The sequence below is a fragment of the Nicotiana tomentosiformis genome, chromosome 4, assembly GCF_000390325.3.
Source record: "Nicotiana tomentosiformis chromosome 4, ASM39032v3, whole genome shotgun sequence".
Lineage (NCBI taxonomy): Eukaryota > Viridiplantae > Streptophyta > Magnoliopsida > Solanales > Solanaceae > Nicotiana > Nicotiana tomentosiformis.
This window is the reverse complement of record NC_090815.1, coordinates 91,777,582-91,795,528: the sequence shown is the minus strand read 5'-3', so window position 1 is coordinate 91,795,528 and position 17,947 is coordinate 91,777,582. Positions and strand designations below refer to the sequence as shown.

At 35.9% G+C, this 17,947-nt stretch overlaps 2 protein-coding genes across 2 annotated transcripts; one reads left to right on the top strand and one right to left on the bottom strand.

Annotated features, from left to right (window-relative positions):
• The first annotated feature begins 777 nt into the window (after nt 1-777).
• On the top strand, nt 778-5,883 carry LOC138910138 (uncharacterized). The gene is made up of 8 exons (XM_070201362.1): nt 778-1,818; nt 1,964-2,216; nt 2,691-2,766; nt 2,992-3,433; nt 3,653-3,885; nt 4,495-4,708; nt 5,333-5,383; nt 5,731-5,883. The coding sequence occupies exons 1-8, from the start codon at nt 778-780 to the stop codon at nt 5,881-5,883; spliced, it is 2,463 nt and encodes an 820-aa protein (XP_070057463.1).
• A 4,631-nt stretch (nt 5,884-10,514) lies between these two features.
• Nucleotides 10,515-17,745, bottom strand: LOC104102333 (protein neprosin-like). Its single transcript, XM_009610014.4, has 7 exons — nt 17,332-17,745; nt 17,133-17,219; nt 16,756-16,953; nt 16,348-16,521; nt 12,841-12,894; nt 12,589-12,738; nt 10,515-11,019 (listed from the first exon to the last, which is right to left on the bottom strand). The coding sequence occupies exons 1-7, from the start codon at nt 17,599-17,601 to the stop codon at nt 10,630-10,632; spliced, it is 1,323 nt and encodes a 440-aa protein (XP_009608309.1). The 5' UTR covers nt 17,602-17,745; the 3' UTR covers nt 10,515-10,629.
• Between the last annotated feature and the right edge of the window lie 202 nt (nt 17,746-17,947).

The following is a 17,947-nucleotide window of genomic DNA, read 5'->3' as shown; positions in this document are numbered from 1 at the left end:
AAAAATTGGATACCACACAAATCACCTCCCTCTTGTGTGGTATTGGCGTATAAAATATCAACTGGTATCAGAGTGGGTTATCCTTGAAGAGGCTAACACCTTAGGAGAAGATCAAGATGAGTGCACCACCTGAAAACTGGGAAGGGCAATCCACTGCTTAGGCCACAACTCTTCAACGGCCAGTATTACTCTTGGTAGAAAAATAGAATGAGAGACCACATCATAGGAGAAGACTATGAGCTTTGGGACATTGTCACAGATGGTCCATTGGCTACCATGAAGATAAATACTGAAGGAGAAGAGGTGCCAAAAACAAGAGCTGACTGCACTGCTGACGACTTGAGAAAATTAGAGAAGAATACTAAAGCCAAGAAATGGCTTGTTGGTGGACTCGGTCCAGACGAGTACAACAGAATTCAAAGTTGTACTGCTGCTAAGGAAATTTGGGACACTTTGCAAGTGGATCATGAAGGAACACCTCAGGTAAAGAGGTCCAGAGGAACGTTACTATATTCTCAGTATGAGAATTTTACTATGAAGGAAGGAGAAACCATCCAAGATATGTATACAAGGTTCACTACACTAACAAATGAACTTAAGTCTCTTGGAAGGGTTCTTGAAGAAGACAAAGTTGAGAAGATTTTGACAAGGGTTCTGCCAATATCATGGGAGAGCAAAATCACTGCTATTCATGAATCAAAAAACATTGCCACTCTTAGGTTAGATGAGCTAATAAGAAATCTCACTGCTTATGAACTTAGAAGGCAAACCATGAATATGGATGTACCCAAGAAGGAAAGGAGCCTGGCACTCAGAATCACTGAACGTTCTAATCTGGAGGAAGATGAAATGGCTATGATCACCAAGGACTTCAAGAAATACCTTATGAGAGGAAAAGGTTCTTCAAGAGGTGGAAATTACAACAAAGCAAGGGTTCCTGAAAAACAGACCAATGAGGGCTGCTACAAGTGTGGGAAGACTGATCACCACATCAAAAACTGCCCTCAATGGGAAATTGAATGGAAGAAGGAAAGATCTGAACGAAAGAACAGGAAGAAGGAACAGGTTCATCCCAAGAAGAACAAAGGATTAACAAAGGCTATGGTTTCTACTTGGGGAGAAATTTCAGATGAGGAATCAGATGATGAAGATGGAGACGAACAAGTACTTATGGAAATTGGAGAATCATATGAGGAATCTGAGGTAAGTATAATTCATCTCAAAGACAAGATTAAATTTTTGTCTAAAAAAAAACTCTCTGAATTATTGCTAGATTTCATTGATGAATCTGAGGTAATAAATAAAGAAAAAGAACAACTGTCTAAGGATTGTGTGATTTTAAAAGCAAAGTGTAAGAACCTGGAGCTCAGAGTTAGTGAGACCGTGAGTGAAAATACTGCTCTGAAAAACCAGGTTCATACATTTGAAGCAAATGTTCTTGAGTTAAAATCTGAAAATCTAAAACTGAAACTAGGAACCAGTAAGAAGACAGTTGATTGCACACAACTCACTTTAGAAGAAAATATAGGCAAACTAAAAGATGAGTTGTATAGGAAGGATGAGCAAGTAAGAGTGCTAAAGGAGGATTTAGGCAAGGTCAAGCATGAACTAGACAGAACTAGTAAACGGAACAGGTCCTCCGATGCTTTGTCATGGCTACAGGAATATTACAGTAGCAATAGAAGAGGACTTGGCTTTGGGAATCAGCTACCTAAGTGGTATCCTAAAAGCAAGTACCTCACTCTTCCTGAGAACAAGATTTGTACTCACTGTGGTAAGACTGGTCACTATAAAAGTGAATGTAACGCAAAAGAAAGGGCCAGTCAAAAGAACAAAAATTTTGTTCAAGGGAAGAATTGGTTACCAAGTTGGGCTAAAAAGAATTTAATTCATCCTTTTGCTTATAGAAAGGGACCCAAACTAGTTTGGGTTCCTAAGACTAACCCCTGATTTCTTTTTGTAGGTTCAAGTGAAGGGGAGCAGCCAAATATGGTACATGGACAGTGGCTGCTCAAAGCATGTGACAAGAAGCAAGGACCAGTTCCTTTTACTTGAGGACCTCAAAGGAGGAAATGTCTCCTTTGGAAATGGAAAGAAAGGTGAAATTATTGGGGTTGGTAAGGTAGGTAAGGATGACTCTCATTCCATTGAGAATGTCTACTTGATAGACGGCTTGAAGTATAGCCTAATCAGTGTGTCACAATTGTGTGATACAGGTAACTTGGTAGCATTCACCTTTACTAAATGTTTTGTGATAAATCTTATCACTGACAAGATTATTTTGCAGGATAAAAGAGTGAATAATATATATATTATAGATCTATCCACACTCTCAGAGAATGAACTAACTTGCTTATGTGTGTTGGATATTGATCCACTTCTTTGGCATAAGAGGCTTGGATATACAAGTCTAAGTTAACTCAACAAATTAGTCTCCAAGGACTTGGTGATAGGACTGCCTAACATTAAGTTCAAGGAAGAAAAAGTTTGTGAGGCTTGTGCAAGGGGGAAGCAGGTAAGATCCTCTTTTAAATTCAAGAAAGTGGTAAGTACCACCAGAACGATGGAACTGGTTCATATGGATCTCTGTGGTCCAATGAGAACATTAAGTAGAGGTGGTAAGAGATACATAATGGTGCTTGTTGATGATTACTCTAGGTTTACTTGGACATTGTTTTTAACATCTAAAGATGAAGTATTTGACATGTTCACTTTTTTTGTTAGAAAAACTCAGGAACAACTAGGTAATCAACTTGTATCAATCAGGTCTGATCATGACACTGAATTTGAAAATGCTAAATTTGCTAAATTTTGTGATGAGCATGGCATAGATCATAATTTTTCTGTTCCTAGGACTCCACAGCAAAATGGAGTAGTTGAAAGAAAGAATAGGACACTTGAAGATATGGCTAGGACTATGCTTCTTTCTAGTAAACTGCCCTATAGCTTCTAGGCAGAAGCTGTAAATACTGCATGCTACATCATAAATAGGTGCATGACTAAACCTCTTATTGAGAAAACTCTCTATGAGTTACTTAAAGGGAGAAAATCAAATATATCCCATCTTAGGGCATTTGGATGCAAGTGCATTGTGCACAACAATAATAAAGACTCCCTAGGCAAGTTTGATCCCAGAAGTGATGAGGGAGTATTCTTGGGATATTTCTTACATAGTAAAGCTTATAAAGTTTATAGCAAAAAAACTAAATGTGTTGAAGAAAGTGTACATGTGGTTTTTGATGAAACTAACATTCTTTCTGAGAGACAGGAACATGATGATGAAGCAATTGAGCTAATTAAACACTTAAATGAAACCACAGCCCAGACTGAAGCATCTCTGGAGGAAGGAACAGGTGACGGAACAGGTTCATCTATCCCCGGCAACATGACAGGGGGAATAGAACAAAACAATTCTCAAACTTCAGTGGAACCTGTACCTGAACCTGTTCCATAACAACAAAGCATTGAAGGAACATCAAGGGGAAACCAGTTGGTTGTGAAACCTTAAAAGTATCAAAGTTCTCATCCCATTGAGAACATAATTACCGATCCAACCTCTGGAATCAAAACCAGATCCTCATTAAAGAATCTTTGTGCTTTTGATGCCTTCTTATCTCTTATTGAACCTAAAAATATTGTTGAGACTTTGCAGGATACAGACTGGGTAAATTCTATGCAAGATGAACTCAACCAATTTGAAAAGAGTCAAGTTTGGCATCTGGTGCCAAGACCCTTGGACAGATCAGCAATTGGCACAAAATGGGTCTTTAGAAACAAACTTGATGAAGATGGAACTTTTACAAGGAACACGACAAGATTTGTGGTTCAAGAATATAGCCAAGAGAAGGGCATAGACTATGATGAAACCTTTGCTCCAGTTGCAAGGTTGTAAGCAATAAGACTCCCCATAGCCTTTGCTGCTTATATGGAATTCACCCTCTATCAGATGGATATCAAGAGTGCCTTCCTCAATGGCTATCTAAAGGAAGAAGTGTTTGTCAAGCAACCTCCAGGGTTTGAAAGCAAGGAGAGTCCTGATCATGTGTACAAACTTGACAAAGCACTTTATGGGTTCAAGCAGGCGCCAAGAGCATGGTATGAAAGATTATTAAAGTTTTTGCTTGAGCATGACTACAAGAGAGGTAAAATTGACAATACTTTGTTCTTGAAAGAAAAAGGTAAAGATCTCTTGGTAGTTCAGATATATGTTGATGATATAATCTTTGGAGCAACTACTGATAAGTTAAGTAAAGATTTTACTAAACTAATGGGGAGTGAATTTGAAATGAGCATGATGGGTGAGCTTAATTTCTTTTTAGGCTTACAAATTAAATAAAACTAAAATGGAACTATGATCCATAAGCAGAAGTATGTAAAAGAGTTGCTTAAAAGGTTTAAAATGGAAGATTCCAACGAAATTGACACTTCTATTGCAACAGCTACAAAGTTGGATATGGATAAACCTGATTCATCTGTCGATTAGAAGTTGTATAGGGGAATGATTGGCTCATTGTTGTATCTCACTACTAGTAGACCTGACATTGTTTTCAGTGTAGGCCTTTGTGCAAGATTTCAGGCAAATCTGAAGGAGTCTCACTTGACTGCTGTCAAAAGAATCTTGAGATATCTAAAAGGCACCACTGATCTTTGTCTTTGGTATCCAAAAGGTAGTAATTTTAATCTTGTGGGATATGCTGATACTGATTATGTAGGTTTTCTTGTGGATAGAAAGAGCAACTCAGGTATGGCACACTTTCTTCGCTCATGTCTTGTGTCTTGGGCCACCAAACAGGAAAGTTCAGTGGCCTTATCTACTGCTGAAGCTGAGTATGTTGCTGCTGCTTCATGTTGTGCAAAATTGTTGTGGATCAAACAACAATTAAAGGACTTTGGAATTGATGTTGGTTGTATTCCCATTTTTTGTAATAACACTAGTGCTATTAGTATGACCAAGAACCTGGTTCACCACAAGAGAACTAAGCACATAGATGTTAGGCATCACTTTTTGAGGGATAACTATGAAAAGGGGTTGATCACTATAGAATTTTGTGCTACGGACAAGCAAATAGCTGACATCTTCACAAAAAGTCCTAAGTAGAGATCACTTTGAAAGGAACAGGTTAGAATTAGGGATGATTAAGATCACCTAAAAGGACCAGTTCAGAGTACACAACGAAAGAAGAAAAAAAATTTGGTTAGAAAATCTGAAAATTGTGTACATAATTAGATTAATTTTTACTCAGTCTCATACTTTCAATAGTATACTCTTGTGCCATATGTTAAAATGACTCATTAATCTCTAATGATATTTTCTTTATTTTGGCAAATTTAGACTTACACAAAAGTATTCTCAATGAAGAACCTGATTCATCAAGATAACACGGTATGTTTTCTACACTCTGCATAATTTGAAATAATAATATTTGGATCATGAGCAGAGTCCTACTTAATTCCAAACTCCTTTTGGACTTATCCGTTACAAGTGAATCAGTTCTGTTCAAAAGAGTCCCAACTGAATTGAAGTACCTAGATTCTAGGGATATACTCCAAAGTCTTTTCAAAACTGAAATTCAGTTTGATTAGACTTCCACACCCTCTATCATCCCTTCTACCACCCCAACCTCTAAGAAAAGAGTAAAGATGCTTGCTCGCAAGGTTGTTGCGGGGAGAGAACAAATTTGATGAATAGGTTTGTACTAGTAGGGTCTAAAGCAGGTGTTGAAACTACAGAGTCTGGAGGAATTGGTGGTAAAAATAAAAAAGAAAAAAGAAAAAGAGAGCAAGGGTGTTCGAAGTGCTGTGAGGGGAAAGGGTAAAAGAGTGGTTGATTCTTCACCCACTCCTGTGAGTTTAACCAAAGACACAGGTGCAATGGTTGTTTAGGGAGAAAAATCTGCTGGAGTAGAGGAGAGTGTAAAGAAAACAGGGGGAAGTGGGTCTGGCGAAGCCGCTGAAGGGTTGGTTCAACTTGTGAAAAATATAGATGAACCTGTTTCATCTGAACAGGAAACCCTCGCAGACCTACTGAAGAGAGTGACTGAAAGTTATAATCCAAAGAAGAAATGGAGGTTGGTACAAGCAAAGATCATTTTGGGGCAAATACGCTAACTGCTTGTGTCTATAAAGTCCATGTCGCTCCTAAAGAACCTGGTTCATCTAAGAAGATACCAGTGAATAGCAAGGTGCGAGCCTTGGTGCAAGAAAGAGAGGCTAAGGATGCTGAGATTGAGAGGCTGAAGAAAAGGTTGGCTGAGGTAGAGTATGAGAGAGATGCTCTCAGAACTAAACTAGCAAGAGAAAAGGAGAAGAATGATGGAATTCTTCAAGACATGCTGAAACTTCTCCTAGCCAAAAACCAAGGCATAAACTTCTAGCCTAATGTAGATCAACCAGTGATCCAGTTCGGGATTTTTTTTGCTCATGTTTCCAGTATTTTTATTTCTTCTTATGCTTTATGGTAGAATCTTATCAATCATCAATGAAATTCATTGTTTTTGCTCTAACTATTTGTTTATATTTCTTTGATGGTTAAAATTCTTAGCTTGATCTATGATGATTAATCCATGATTGCATTTGAAGTAGCCCCAGTGGCCATGAATAAGTTTTAAAATCGGGTTATCTCACATTTTTTATGCAACTTTTCGATGATGCCAAAAGGGAAAAAATTTTGTGCTTTACATTTTGAACAGTGATGTTTATAACCTAATGAACCTGGTCCTTGATGATAAGTGATAAAAAAAAAATTATTTCTAACATTATGTTGATGTTGAGCTAAGTTGAAATAGGGCATAAACTTATGGAAGCACATAGTTTGTCATCATCAAAAAGGGGAAATTTGTTGGCAAAAAAAAAGAATAGTTTTGAAGATTGACAAAGGAACTCAGGGATGAACCAGGTCCATCACTGGTAGGCATAGATACGGGCAGATTCAAAGCACGTGAGATGCACATGCAGGAGATAAACGAAATATGGCATAATAATAGATATCTCCTGATCGAAAAGATTGCATAATTAATAAGAAAAACTCCTTACTCAACGAGAATATTATCCAAGGACTCCTTACTCAATGAGAACATTATCCAAGATATGGAAGGAGTTAGGAGTTGAGATTAACTAAAACTCTTCCACCAAGGAAGAGTAGCATTGGAACTCTAGTTATTTTCTACTCTACTAACTCTATAAATCGCATGATGTTCTTATTATACGGGGACGCACAAAAGCATAAGTTAAACGTGAATTGAGAGCAAAATAGCAAGGCATTTTGCAAGCAGTTCGTGTGTGATTCAAGTGTATGAACTTGAAGCTAAATGAACCAGATAGAAGAACCAGCTCCAAGTGTCTGTCTTTTATTCTAGTTCAATTGTAGTAGGTATTTTCATATTGTACCTTTCAGCCTTATCTAGAGGCAATTGTAATAGGTACTCATAGTATTCAAGTTAGAGTTAACTTGAAGTTGTTGCAGCAGTTAGAGGCCAGTTGCCACAACGGGATTAGAGTTAATCCTAGGTTTACAAAAGTGTTTTGTAAATACAATTTTTGGCTCAATGATTTAGTGGAGAGTTTGGGAAAATCCTAGTGGGAAGTAGGTCTTATTTTTTTCACCTTTTGAGCTAGGTGTTTTCCACATAAAAATATCTGTGTTCTTTATTTTCTGTACTTATTATTCCGCAACAGTAGTAGTTCGAACACATAGAAGAACCGGGTCCTTCTATAATCTGTGCACGTGAAGTATTGGACACTATACAAATCACCCCATCTTGTGTGGTATTGACGTATAAAACATCAGGTCCTATGAAGCAGCTTTTATTAGGAAGCATGCTTGTGTAAGTTTTGCTGTGTTTCTGTTCTTCCTTTCACCGATGCATTTTTCTTTCTGGATCAGTGCCTAATATGTTATGATTGTTCTTAAATTGAATCTCACCACATTAAGAAGTGCGAGAGGCTTATACTAAACTGAGCTGCATGGCTTTACTGTGAGTTCGCGAAACCATAGTTAGCTGTTGCATCACAGCTTTCCAAGGAGCTTCAGGGAGTGCTATTAAACCTAGTGTGCTATTAAACCTATTCAATTCATTTAGCAAAAGCAAGAGCTTGGTTCTTTGTTCAAACCTCTTTCTGGTTACATGTAGGATGAATAGCTATTCCTTATACAAAATATTGCCTACTATCAACTTAACAGTTGCTAGAGCAAAAGTTAGGTAGAGAGGACTCCTCCGTTACAATTTGGAAAATCTCGTTATTCAAAGCAATTTACACACTCATATTTTGGGTCCTCCGTTACAATTTGGAAAATCTCGTTATTCAAAGCAATTTTCACACTCGTATTTTGGGTATTTTCCTATTTTGCAGGGGAGGATTCGATGCTTAGGTTTTACCTTAGGCAAACCTTTGGCAAAGGCAAAGTCCCTGTCTCTTCATGTCTGGAACCATATGATGGAAATTCCCTAGTTTAGATGCTATACCTTATCTATTGAATTGTGTCTTACTGCTGGAATCCTAGGCTAAGCTTCATCCGTAACAATTTGTTGGTCATTCTTGTTTGTGATGGGCAGAATGATCACTTTTCATCACCTAATAATTCTTCTATCTATTAGGGGTTGAAATATTACTGTTGACTTTGTGTCAAACCTTTTTCTTTCACGAAATTACTACTAGTTCTAAAGGGGAAGTAAAACAATGACATAATTGAGTGTTATTAGAAACTCACAACAGAATGATCAGCACACTTAATGTCCTCGACAATGTTTCTTGTATTACGCCGCCTCCACTAAAATCCACCATCTCAACTCTGAACACCTCCCCAACTCGTACTTCCGCTACTGGAGGTATCTCCGGGTGCGACCGGTTGTGAAGAGGTGGATTTTGCTCCCATGGCCTCTTCTTTAAATCTACCTCTACTACCAACCTTGGACATATTGAATTCATAGCTTCTTTTAGATGAGGGATTGGACAGATCAATTTAACTCTTTTTGAGCTGCTTATTTGAAAACAGTAGTGGACAACTTTCACTTTTGTTCTGCTTTTACCTCAATTAGCTGCATGGCATTTGTTCAAAGTCCATGATAGGTTAGCTTAAGGATAGGACTTTTCTTCCAATTGGACTATCTGCCTTTTAGTCTCCTCCCAACATAGTTTCTCTCAAAGATGCAAAATTAGTAGAAATCATGTCTTATTATTAACCTTTATTTTCCAAGAATATGACTGGCACCCAGATTACCTGCCAAGTAACATTAACCTTCCCATTTATCATGCCAGTGATCATCATTGAATCTGATTCAACGATCACATGATGTAATCCATTAGTAGAATACCTTTCCAGTCCCACAAGAATAGCTCTTGCTTCTATTACATTATTCCTGAAGTTCTTAAATAACGAATCGAAGTACCGAACGCCCACCCTAATGAGATTTGCTTCCCAAAAGTCACGCTCGTTGTGCAGGTTTTTGTGCGACAAGATTGGGTGGTGTAGAACTATCATTTAGTCGTCTTATGATCATCATCTACAGATATAGGAAATTTAATGTGTCGTATTCGTGCTACAATATTATCTACTGTTATGTCATATTATATTTGTATTTTTTCACTTTCTCATTTTTAGCCATTAGTGTAGCCTTTAATGGATCTGATATTAGTTGTTTATTCTTTGTTACTAAACTGGCATAAATTTGTTATTTTATCATATCAAAAATTTGAAGTCCGAAGAACCTATTCTTAAAGAAAGTGTAGAGCAAGTTGAAGTATAAGAGGTTTTGGTTCGTCAACGATGGTTTAAAGACACTGTCTTATGTACATATATATGCTGCAATTTTACTTTTTCTCTTTTTAGGAATTGTTAATAATTATGCTTTAGTTCTTTGTATTAACAAGATATCAAGTATTTGGTTTATTTTCCAATGTTGTTGAGCGTGTATGAATGCATATAAATAATTATTACTATTCATGTAATTTAAATTTTCTTAATTATATTTATTACATTTTCATATTAGCGAAGAAAAATGTGGTCATTAAAACTCTTTAACGACAGGTTTCTCAAATAGATAAATGACTATTAACGATGAGAATATTGGATATTAAAAGTAATTATACAATTAACGACGGGAATATTAGTCGTTAAAGCACTCGAATTGACTTACTTATTGTCATTAAAGACTTAGGACCGGATAACATATTAGCGAGGCGAAAATCCTGTCGCCAAAAAGTATGTATAACGACCGAAAATTATGTCGTCACTAAAGAATCTTTAACGATTGGAATGTAAACCGGTCGTTAACTTTTAACGTCGGGATTTTTAACGACCGGTGACGACAGAATATTTTCCGGTTGTTATCAACTTATAACGACCAGAATTGGACGTTTAATGACCAAATTTTCCCTCGCTAAAGGCCCAATTTCTTGTAGTGCGTAATCCTGATATCTTTATAGTGAGTAGTTGCATTGGTTGTCTAGTTAATTCGAGACCTTCTTGGAAGTTCAATTTTCTTTACCCTCCCTCAAATTACTTTAGAAAACAGAGCTGAAATAAAGCCTTTTTTTTAATTCAAGCAAAAATAGAAGTGCAACAGAGAGGACATTGCTAGGTACTGATGTTTTTCTTTTATCCTTTTGCCCCTTTTTCTAGTACTGACAAAATTAACTATGTTCTCCTCCACCTGCACCTCCAAATAAGAAGTTATAGTCCCAGTAGCCATCATTGTCATTATGTTGATTTCCTTCATAAAAACACCTTGATTCTTGAGTTTGAACCTTGGAATCATCTGGTGGAACTTGTTGTCTGTTGCCATCTACTTCTATGTCATACAAGACTTTGCGCATATAACAAGTTAGCTGCCAATGCCCTTCCTCAAATTGACCATTTCCCATGGCAGGGCTAAGATCTTGACCTGCTGGTGTGTACACCTGCCCTCCGTATCGTACTGTGTCCGCTCCCTTTGCACTCAAACTGTCGAATATTTCATATGGCCACATTCCTATCTCCTCCTCCAACATCGGCATTACAAGATGATAATCCAAATATTGTGTCTGAGAAAATCATAATACCGTTAATTAGCATAATCCAGTGCGCAACCTCCTTATCTAAAAGTTTATAAATGATACAAAGATTAAAAAGCTCTTTGATCATAAATACGATATTATGAAATCATATTGTTTGAGTTGTTATCCTTTTACAAATAACTGAGTGGAATAAATTCAAACATATGACAAACATAGCATAGGAATTCAATTATAGAGAACAGCTGAAATTAGAGTCACTTTAATATTTTAAGAAAAATTATTTGCACCTATAACGACTAAGAATTTGAGTTTTGGAAAAGAAATGTTATGTAAACAATAAAAGAGATCCAGGAAAGACAGAGATAAGTTTGTGAAATCATGTTATGAATAGTACCTTTTTTCTTCTTCTTTTTTCGGTTGGTGGGTGGGGGTGTGAGAAATGTTAGCTAAATAATTAAGATGAAAATATTGGCAACATTAAGTAGTACTGTACATACTCCTTATCTAAAATTTCATGAATGATGTCATAAAACGATATTGTTGCAATGTCGAACTATAGTTTTGCTGTCCGTTGAGATCATTTATTTGGTTTCCTTAACTTTTTCTCAAAAACAGATGTCTTCTTTACAATTGGCAGCATATGACGGCAGGAATTGAATTCTTGAGGGAAAAAATGAAATTAAACTTGCATTAATACCTAACATATAGTATTTCCACTATATAAACTCATAACGACAGAGCAAAAAAGAAGACAAATCTTAAAAGCTAGATGTTAAAGAAACCCAACATGCATATAGGAGGAACAAAAAGATTCAGAAAGTTATTTTAGAAAATATGTCTTTAGCTCTCCAAAGACCATATTTATATAGGCGTTGCACCAACGGCTAGATAACGGTTAGTTTGACTCTGTTAAATATAAAATAATTTACTAAATAATAAGTAGATGTAAATAACACTTCAAAGAGAAAAGATTTTCCAAACCAAGATAGACATTACCTTTCGAGATACCACTAGTTTTTCCAATAATTTACTCTCTCCGATCACTTTTACTTGGCATGTATACTAAAAATAGATGTTCACTGGACACTTTACGCATATCAAGAGAAGACAACAAATTTTTTCCTGTTTTACCCACAGTATTTATTACCATTTCAAATCATTTTCTCAAATCCAATAAAATATGTATCAATTAATATGAGTAACATGGTAAATTATGCACTTCATTTATTATTTCTTAAGGGGCGTGAAAAGCCAAAATGTGCCAAATAAAAGTGACCGGAGGGAGTATTTATTATTCCTAAATTGTTCAAAATAACACATTTCTCATTTAGTTCATCTCATTAGTTTCTTTTTTATTTTGTTTAACGAGAACGTGAAGCCACTCTGTTTTCCTTTCTTTCTTTTTTTTACTTGTGGGGTGGGGGTTGGGGGAGGGGGAACTTGTTGTATATTCCAATATTAACACATTAGCAAGACTTTGTAAAAAAGCATTTTTATGAAAAATATAAAAAAGAAAAGAACATTTTACATAAAAGATGGAGTCTATAGTAAGAATAAATAATGCAATAATAGAAAGTGTATGGTATAACATAATACCTGATAGACACTGAGAAGTACTTCTTCTTTGGAATTAGTTTGTATGTCGGAGATCCTTGGAAAAACATAATCTATAGGTATTACGCTACTTAATTGAATAAATCCAGGACAGTGAGTGTTGTAACAGCCAGTTTTGTGATAGCCATCCGCCTATTTCAAGTATTAGTTAGTTATTTTGTTTTTTCGAAATTCTGTGGTTATAAATTATTTCTCAATCAAGTAATGAATTAAATAAATAAAAACTATACTTACTGTCCACTTGGTATACAAATGAGTTCGGTTGTCACCGTTCATTTTTGGATGCACCTGAAAAAATGAACGTAAAGACGACATACTTAACTATAATCTTTTGAGAAAAATAGGATAAGAAATGGGCAGATGACTGAAATATTGCTTTCATTTTGAAGTGAACTACCACGAATCTCGCAAACTGCAGCGGATTTGTTGGACAAAATATGTTAGAGTAGATTTCTTTCTTAAACTATTAGTACTCCTTTTGCTTCAGATCATGTTACATGCACTAGTTTAATTTGATACGAAATAATGATTTTTGAATTTATGGTCTTAATCATGTTTTAATATTCTGACAAACTCATAATTTTGTGAAGAACCTCCAACGTGAGCTACTATCTTGCGCCTTTGCCGGAACCCAAAAAATCTGTGAAGAATGAATTGTTGAGGTAGTTCCACTTTGAGTCGTATTGGAAGTGTTCTGGGATGTCCTATTAATTTACGCTAATGAATGTACCACAAATATTGATAGGATTTCTTATGCTAGAATACGAGTGGAGATGGATGTCACATGTGAGTTGCCTATCACTGTGAAATATGATTGGAAGCCTGTGTATTGTGCGAAGTGTCTGCAAATAGGGTATGCATGTCAAACTATCTCAGAGGAAGCAGGTTCAAATTAAACAAAGAGGACTAAGGCAATATGGGTAAAAGGCCTAGTGGATAAAATAGTGACTCAAGACCAGAATCTGAGTCAGTTAACTGACAAAGTGCAGGCTCAGAAATCCAATGATGCAACTGCCAATTCAAGGCACATCCATGAAAAAATGATACACGTGGTGTGGCTAATATATTCAATCCTCTAACAGGAGAACTAAACAAGGAACTGTGACTTACTAGTGGAGTTAAAGAGATGGGCATATTAGCAAAGAGGATGTGAGGAGTCCACAAGTTACAATTTTATCAACATGAAATGTGAGGGGGCACTGGTTAACTCTGCTTGGATCCAAAACTGAAACAATGTGGAAGTGCTAGCCTTGGACCCTATGTTCTCGGACCACTATCCTTTGTGTATCTCACTGGTGACAGGATTGGGAAGGTAGCTAGGCCTTTTAAGTTCTTAAACTGCTTGGCTAAGCATTCAGATTTCCTGCCTATGGTAAAGGATGCTTGGAAAAAACATGTACACTCTGCTCCTATGGCTAAGGCGTGGAGGAAGTTAAAATTGGTGAGAGAGTTAAAGAAGCTAAATAGAACGGAATTCCTAAGATAGCTAATAAAGTTAAGGATGTGCAAGGAAAGTTTGTAGCATTGCAGAGTAAAATAAGGCAGGTGAATGATTATAGTAACTTGTTTGAAGAGGAAAAATACTTAAAGATGGAGCTGAAAAAATGGAGTCTAATTGAAGAAAGTGTGGCTAAATAAAAAGCCATGATTCTGTTTTTGCAATTAGGGGAGTCAAACACATTTTTTTCCATGCTTGCCTGAAGAATAGATCTGCACAAAATCAAATCAGAAACTTTGCTACCACTGAGGGTGTAATACTACAGAACTCTGCAGATATTGAAAAAGAAATCATTGAATTTTATAAGAACCTTTTGGGTTCAGCAGCTAGTTAATTGCCTTGTATTAGTGATGAAATTATGCAAAGAGGTAATGTGTTAAGCGGAAAACAACTGAATCTAATTGCACCAGTCACAAAGATAGAGGTGGGGGAGGCACTACAGGGTATTGATGACCAAACGGCTCCAGGGTATGATAGGTACAATGCCCTCTTTTTCAAGAAAATCAGAATATTGTAGGAGATGATGTAACTGAGGCAGTTATGAAATTCTTCAATATTGCAACAATATCCAAACCAATCAACTGCACATTTGTAAATTTAATTCCCAAGGTCAAGCATCTTGCTTCCATTAAAGAATACAAGCCAATTTCTTATTGTAATGTCATATATAAGATCATATCTAAAATCATTATTAGTAGACTTGGTGAAGTTATTAGTGGACTCACTGATGGCAGTCAAGCTGCCTTTGTGCCTGGTAGACTTATGTCTGATAATATCATTCTTAGCCATGAGCTTATTAAATGTCATAACATAAAGGGTATTTCTCCTAGATGTATGTTGAAAGTTGATTTACAAAAGGCTTATGATTCACTAGAATGAGTGTATTTGGAAGAAATCCTAGTCGGCCTTCATTTCCCTGACATGTTTGTTAAATAGATCATGTGTTGTATCACTTCTATATCCTATTCTATTGCAATCAGTAAGGTTCCTACTCCTCCAGTTGCTACTAGGAAAAGTTTGAGAGAAGGTGACCTCATATCACCTTTTCTCTTTGTTTTAGCGATGGATCATCTAAACAGATTATTGAAGACTTTGAAGAATGAACCAAGCTTCAAATATCACCCAAAATGTGCAAAGACGAAAATCATCCAGCTGAGTTTTGCAGATGACCTGCTTTTATTAAGCAGGGGAGACCTTAAATCAGTCCAGTTGTTTTTCAAGCTTTAGGGCTACATGCTAATGTACAGAAATGCTCCATTTATTTCTGAGGGGGTTAATCACGGAGTACATGAGCAAATTCAGACCATACTTGGGATAAACATAGGTGATCTACCCATAAGGTACTTGAGAGTGCCAACCACTACTGGAGAAGATGCTTGGTAGAGTTACATCATAGACTTCAAGATTCCTATCCTATGTTGGTAGGATACAACTATTGAAATCTGTATTATTCTCAATACAGATATATTGGTCACAGCTCTTCATCTTGCTAAAGAAAATTGCCTCACTTATTGAAAGATTATGTAGAACCTTCTAATGGATAGGGGGAACTGATATCACAAAGGCATTGTTTGGGTGGGATAAGATATGTGTACCTAAGGCTTTAGGGGGTCTAAATTTATTGAATTTACACATCTTGAACAAGGCTGCCCTGCCTTGTGTAAACTTCTATAGAGCCCAAGTAAAAAGAAGGATACTCTTTGGAACAATGGATTCATATATATTATAGGAGAGATGGGTAGTTTGGAATGCATATCCTAAGCAGGCATGCATGTTGGATAATCCAAAAAGGTGTTCAAGGCAAAGTAGTATATAGAGGAGATGGGAATGACTGAGAAAGATCTGCAATCTTTACACACATTCTCTGTAAAGAAAATGTACTTGAAGTTACTTGGAGACTATCCCAAAATGCCATGGAGAAGGATGATTTGCAATAATCCAGGGGCCTCTAAATGGTTATTCATGCTTCCTCTAGTATGACCAGAAAATGTTTTCCCATTTTCAACTGTTTGGTTGCACAAAATAGTTTAGAAATTTTTTTCTGCACCACCCATCCCCACCCCGCAAAAACAAACTAATAAAAATATAATGTGACATAAATAAAACTGATGGAGTATTTGATAGTGAACCCGAAAAGCATAATAACATAAAAGATTCAATGTGAGCAGGAAACTATCAAAAACTTACTATAGATGATTGAGTAGTTTCTTTCTCTAATGCAAAGTACAAGATTTGAAACTTACAATCCACCCGACTTGAATATGCTCGAACTTTTGTCCTGCCCCGGTTTCAAGAGACATGGATGCAGCACTGTATTGACCAGTTCCTCTTACTTGAGGATTGTATAAACATAGAAAAGCTGACACCCCAAAAAACCTTTCTATTGGTGGAGACGCTTGTATGTAAATTCCTGCAAACTAAATACAATGTTTTTATTTATCTGTCAATAAATTATGCAATTTTAAATCCAAAGAATCTCATATAATTCTCACTTAAATTAGCTAAGTTAATATGCAAATCCTTTAAATTTTCATAGTCTCAATTCGAGCAAGTCATTTTTTTTTTCTTTTAATTTTTATTGTTTCAAAGGATTTAATAATTATTTTATATAGGATAACATCAAGGAAAGTTTTTTCTAAATCAAGGCTTACATCAATCCAATTGTTTCCCAAGTATTCATTGGACAAGCTTAAGGAGGCATCTCTTGCATTTTGGAGTTGTTTCTTTTTCATTCTGCGTATAGGCACAGTTCCAATCGGACATCCTTCCTTATTCAACCAATATTCCTCTGCCTTGAAACCGCCCGATTTTCCTTTCTTTTGTCTTTCAAGCTCCTTCACTATGATCATCTGTTTTGCATATTGTACTAAACAAAATCAAAATCGAAATATGAATTTTTTCGAGGAATATATCCCTATTAGTGCCAATACTTTTGTCACATTTCACAACCGAAAAATAAATTAAAAGACGTAAGAAGATATGATAAAGCGGTCCATTCTTTGAAAAGATGCTATACCAAAACTTATACCTTAATTCTTTTTGAGTCCAAAGTTGGATGCAGAAGAGTTGGTTGCTTGTAGATGTCTACGCAATCATAAAAGTGTCCATGAATAGTCTACAAAAGATCAATTTCATCACATAAACAGAAAAATAGGCCTTTCACTGCATTTACAATTTTATAATTTTGAGAAGTCCAAATATATATACCAAACCTATAGAAATCATACCTCAATTGTAACGTTTGATCTTCTGCCAGACTCGTAGCTCTCGATCACATTAGAAAGAATGATAATCGAAACTAAAAGAGAAAAGCAAACTGTTGTCACTCTAACAGCCATTGGTGTAATGCATTTGATTTGTTTCTGGAAGTATTTGCAGTACAAAAATTTGGATTCAATATAGAAAGTGGTTAAATTTTGATTCAATGTTAGAAAGTGGTTTAAAAAAATATTCCAAATAATCCCGATCTCTAAATTAAGATTGGATATCAATTCCATACAATACTAACTCTTCCTAATTAGGACGTTGCATTTCCTACTTTGGACTATTCACATATATTCTTTTCATACATGCCTCTTAAACATGTTCATTCCATATTATCAACACTCTCCTATTTGCTGAATCAATTATTCTGAAAAATAGAAAATTGCGGGACATAATGGAATTGAAATAGTTTATTTCAAATGACCGAAAAGAATCTTTTACTAAATTTGTCAATTATTTTAATTCATGTTATGTGAAAAGATTATCTATTAAGATAAAATTATATGAATGTTTATTTAAAGGAGAAGACTTTTTTTCTTTCACCGAAACCAGTCTTCTATTAATTTATTAAGGGCATGA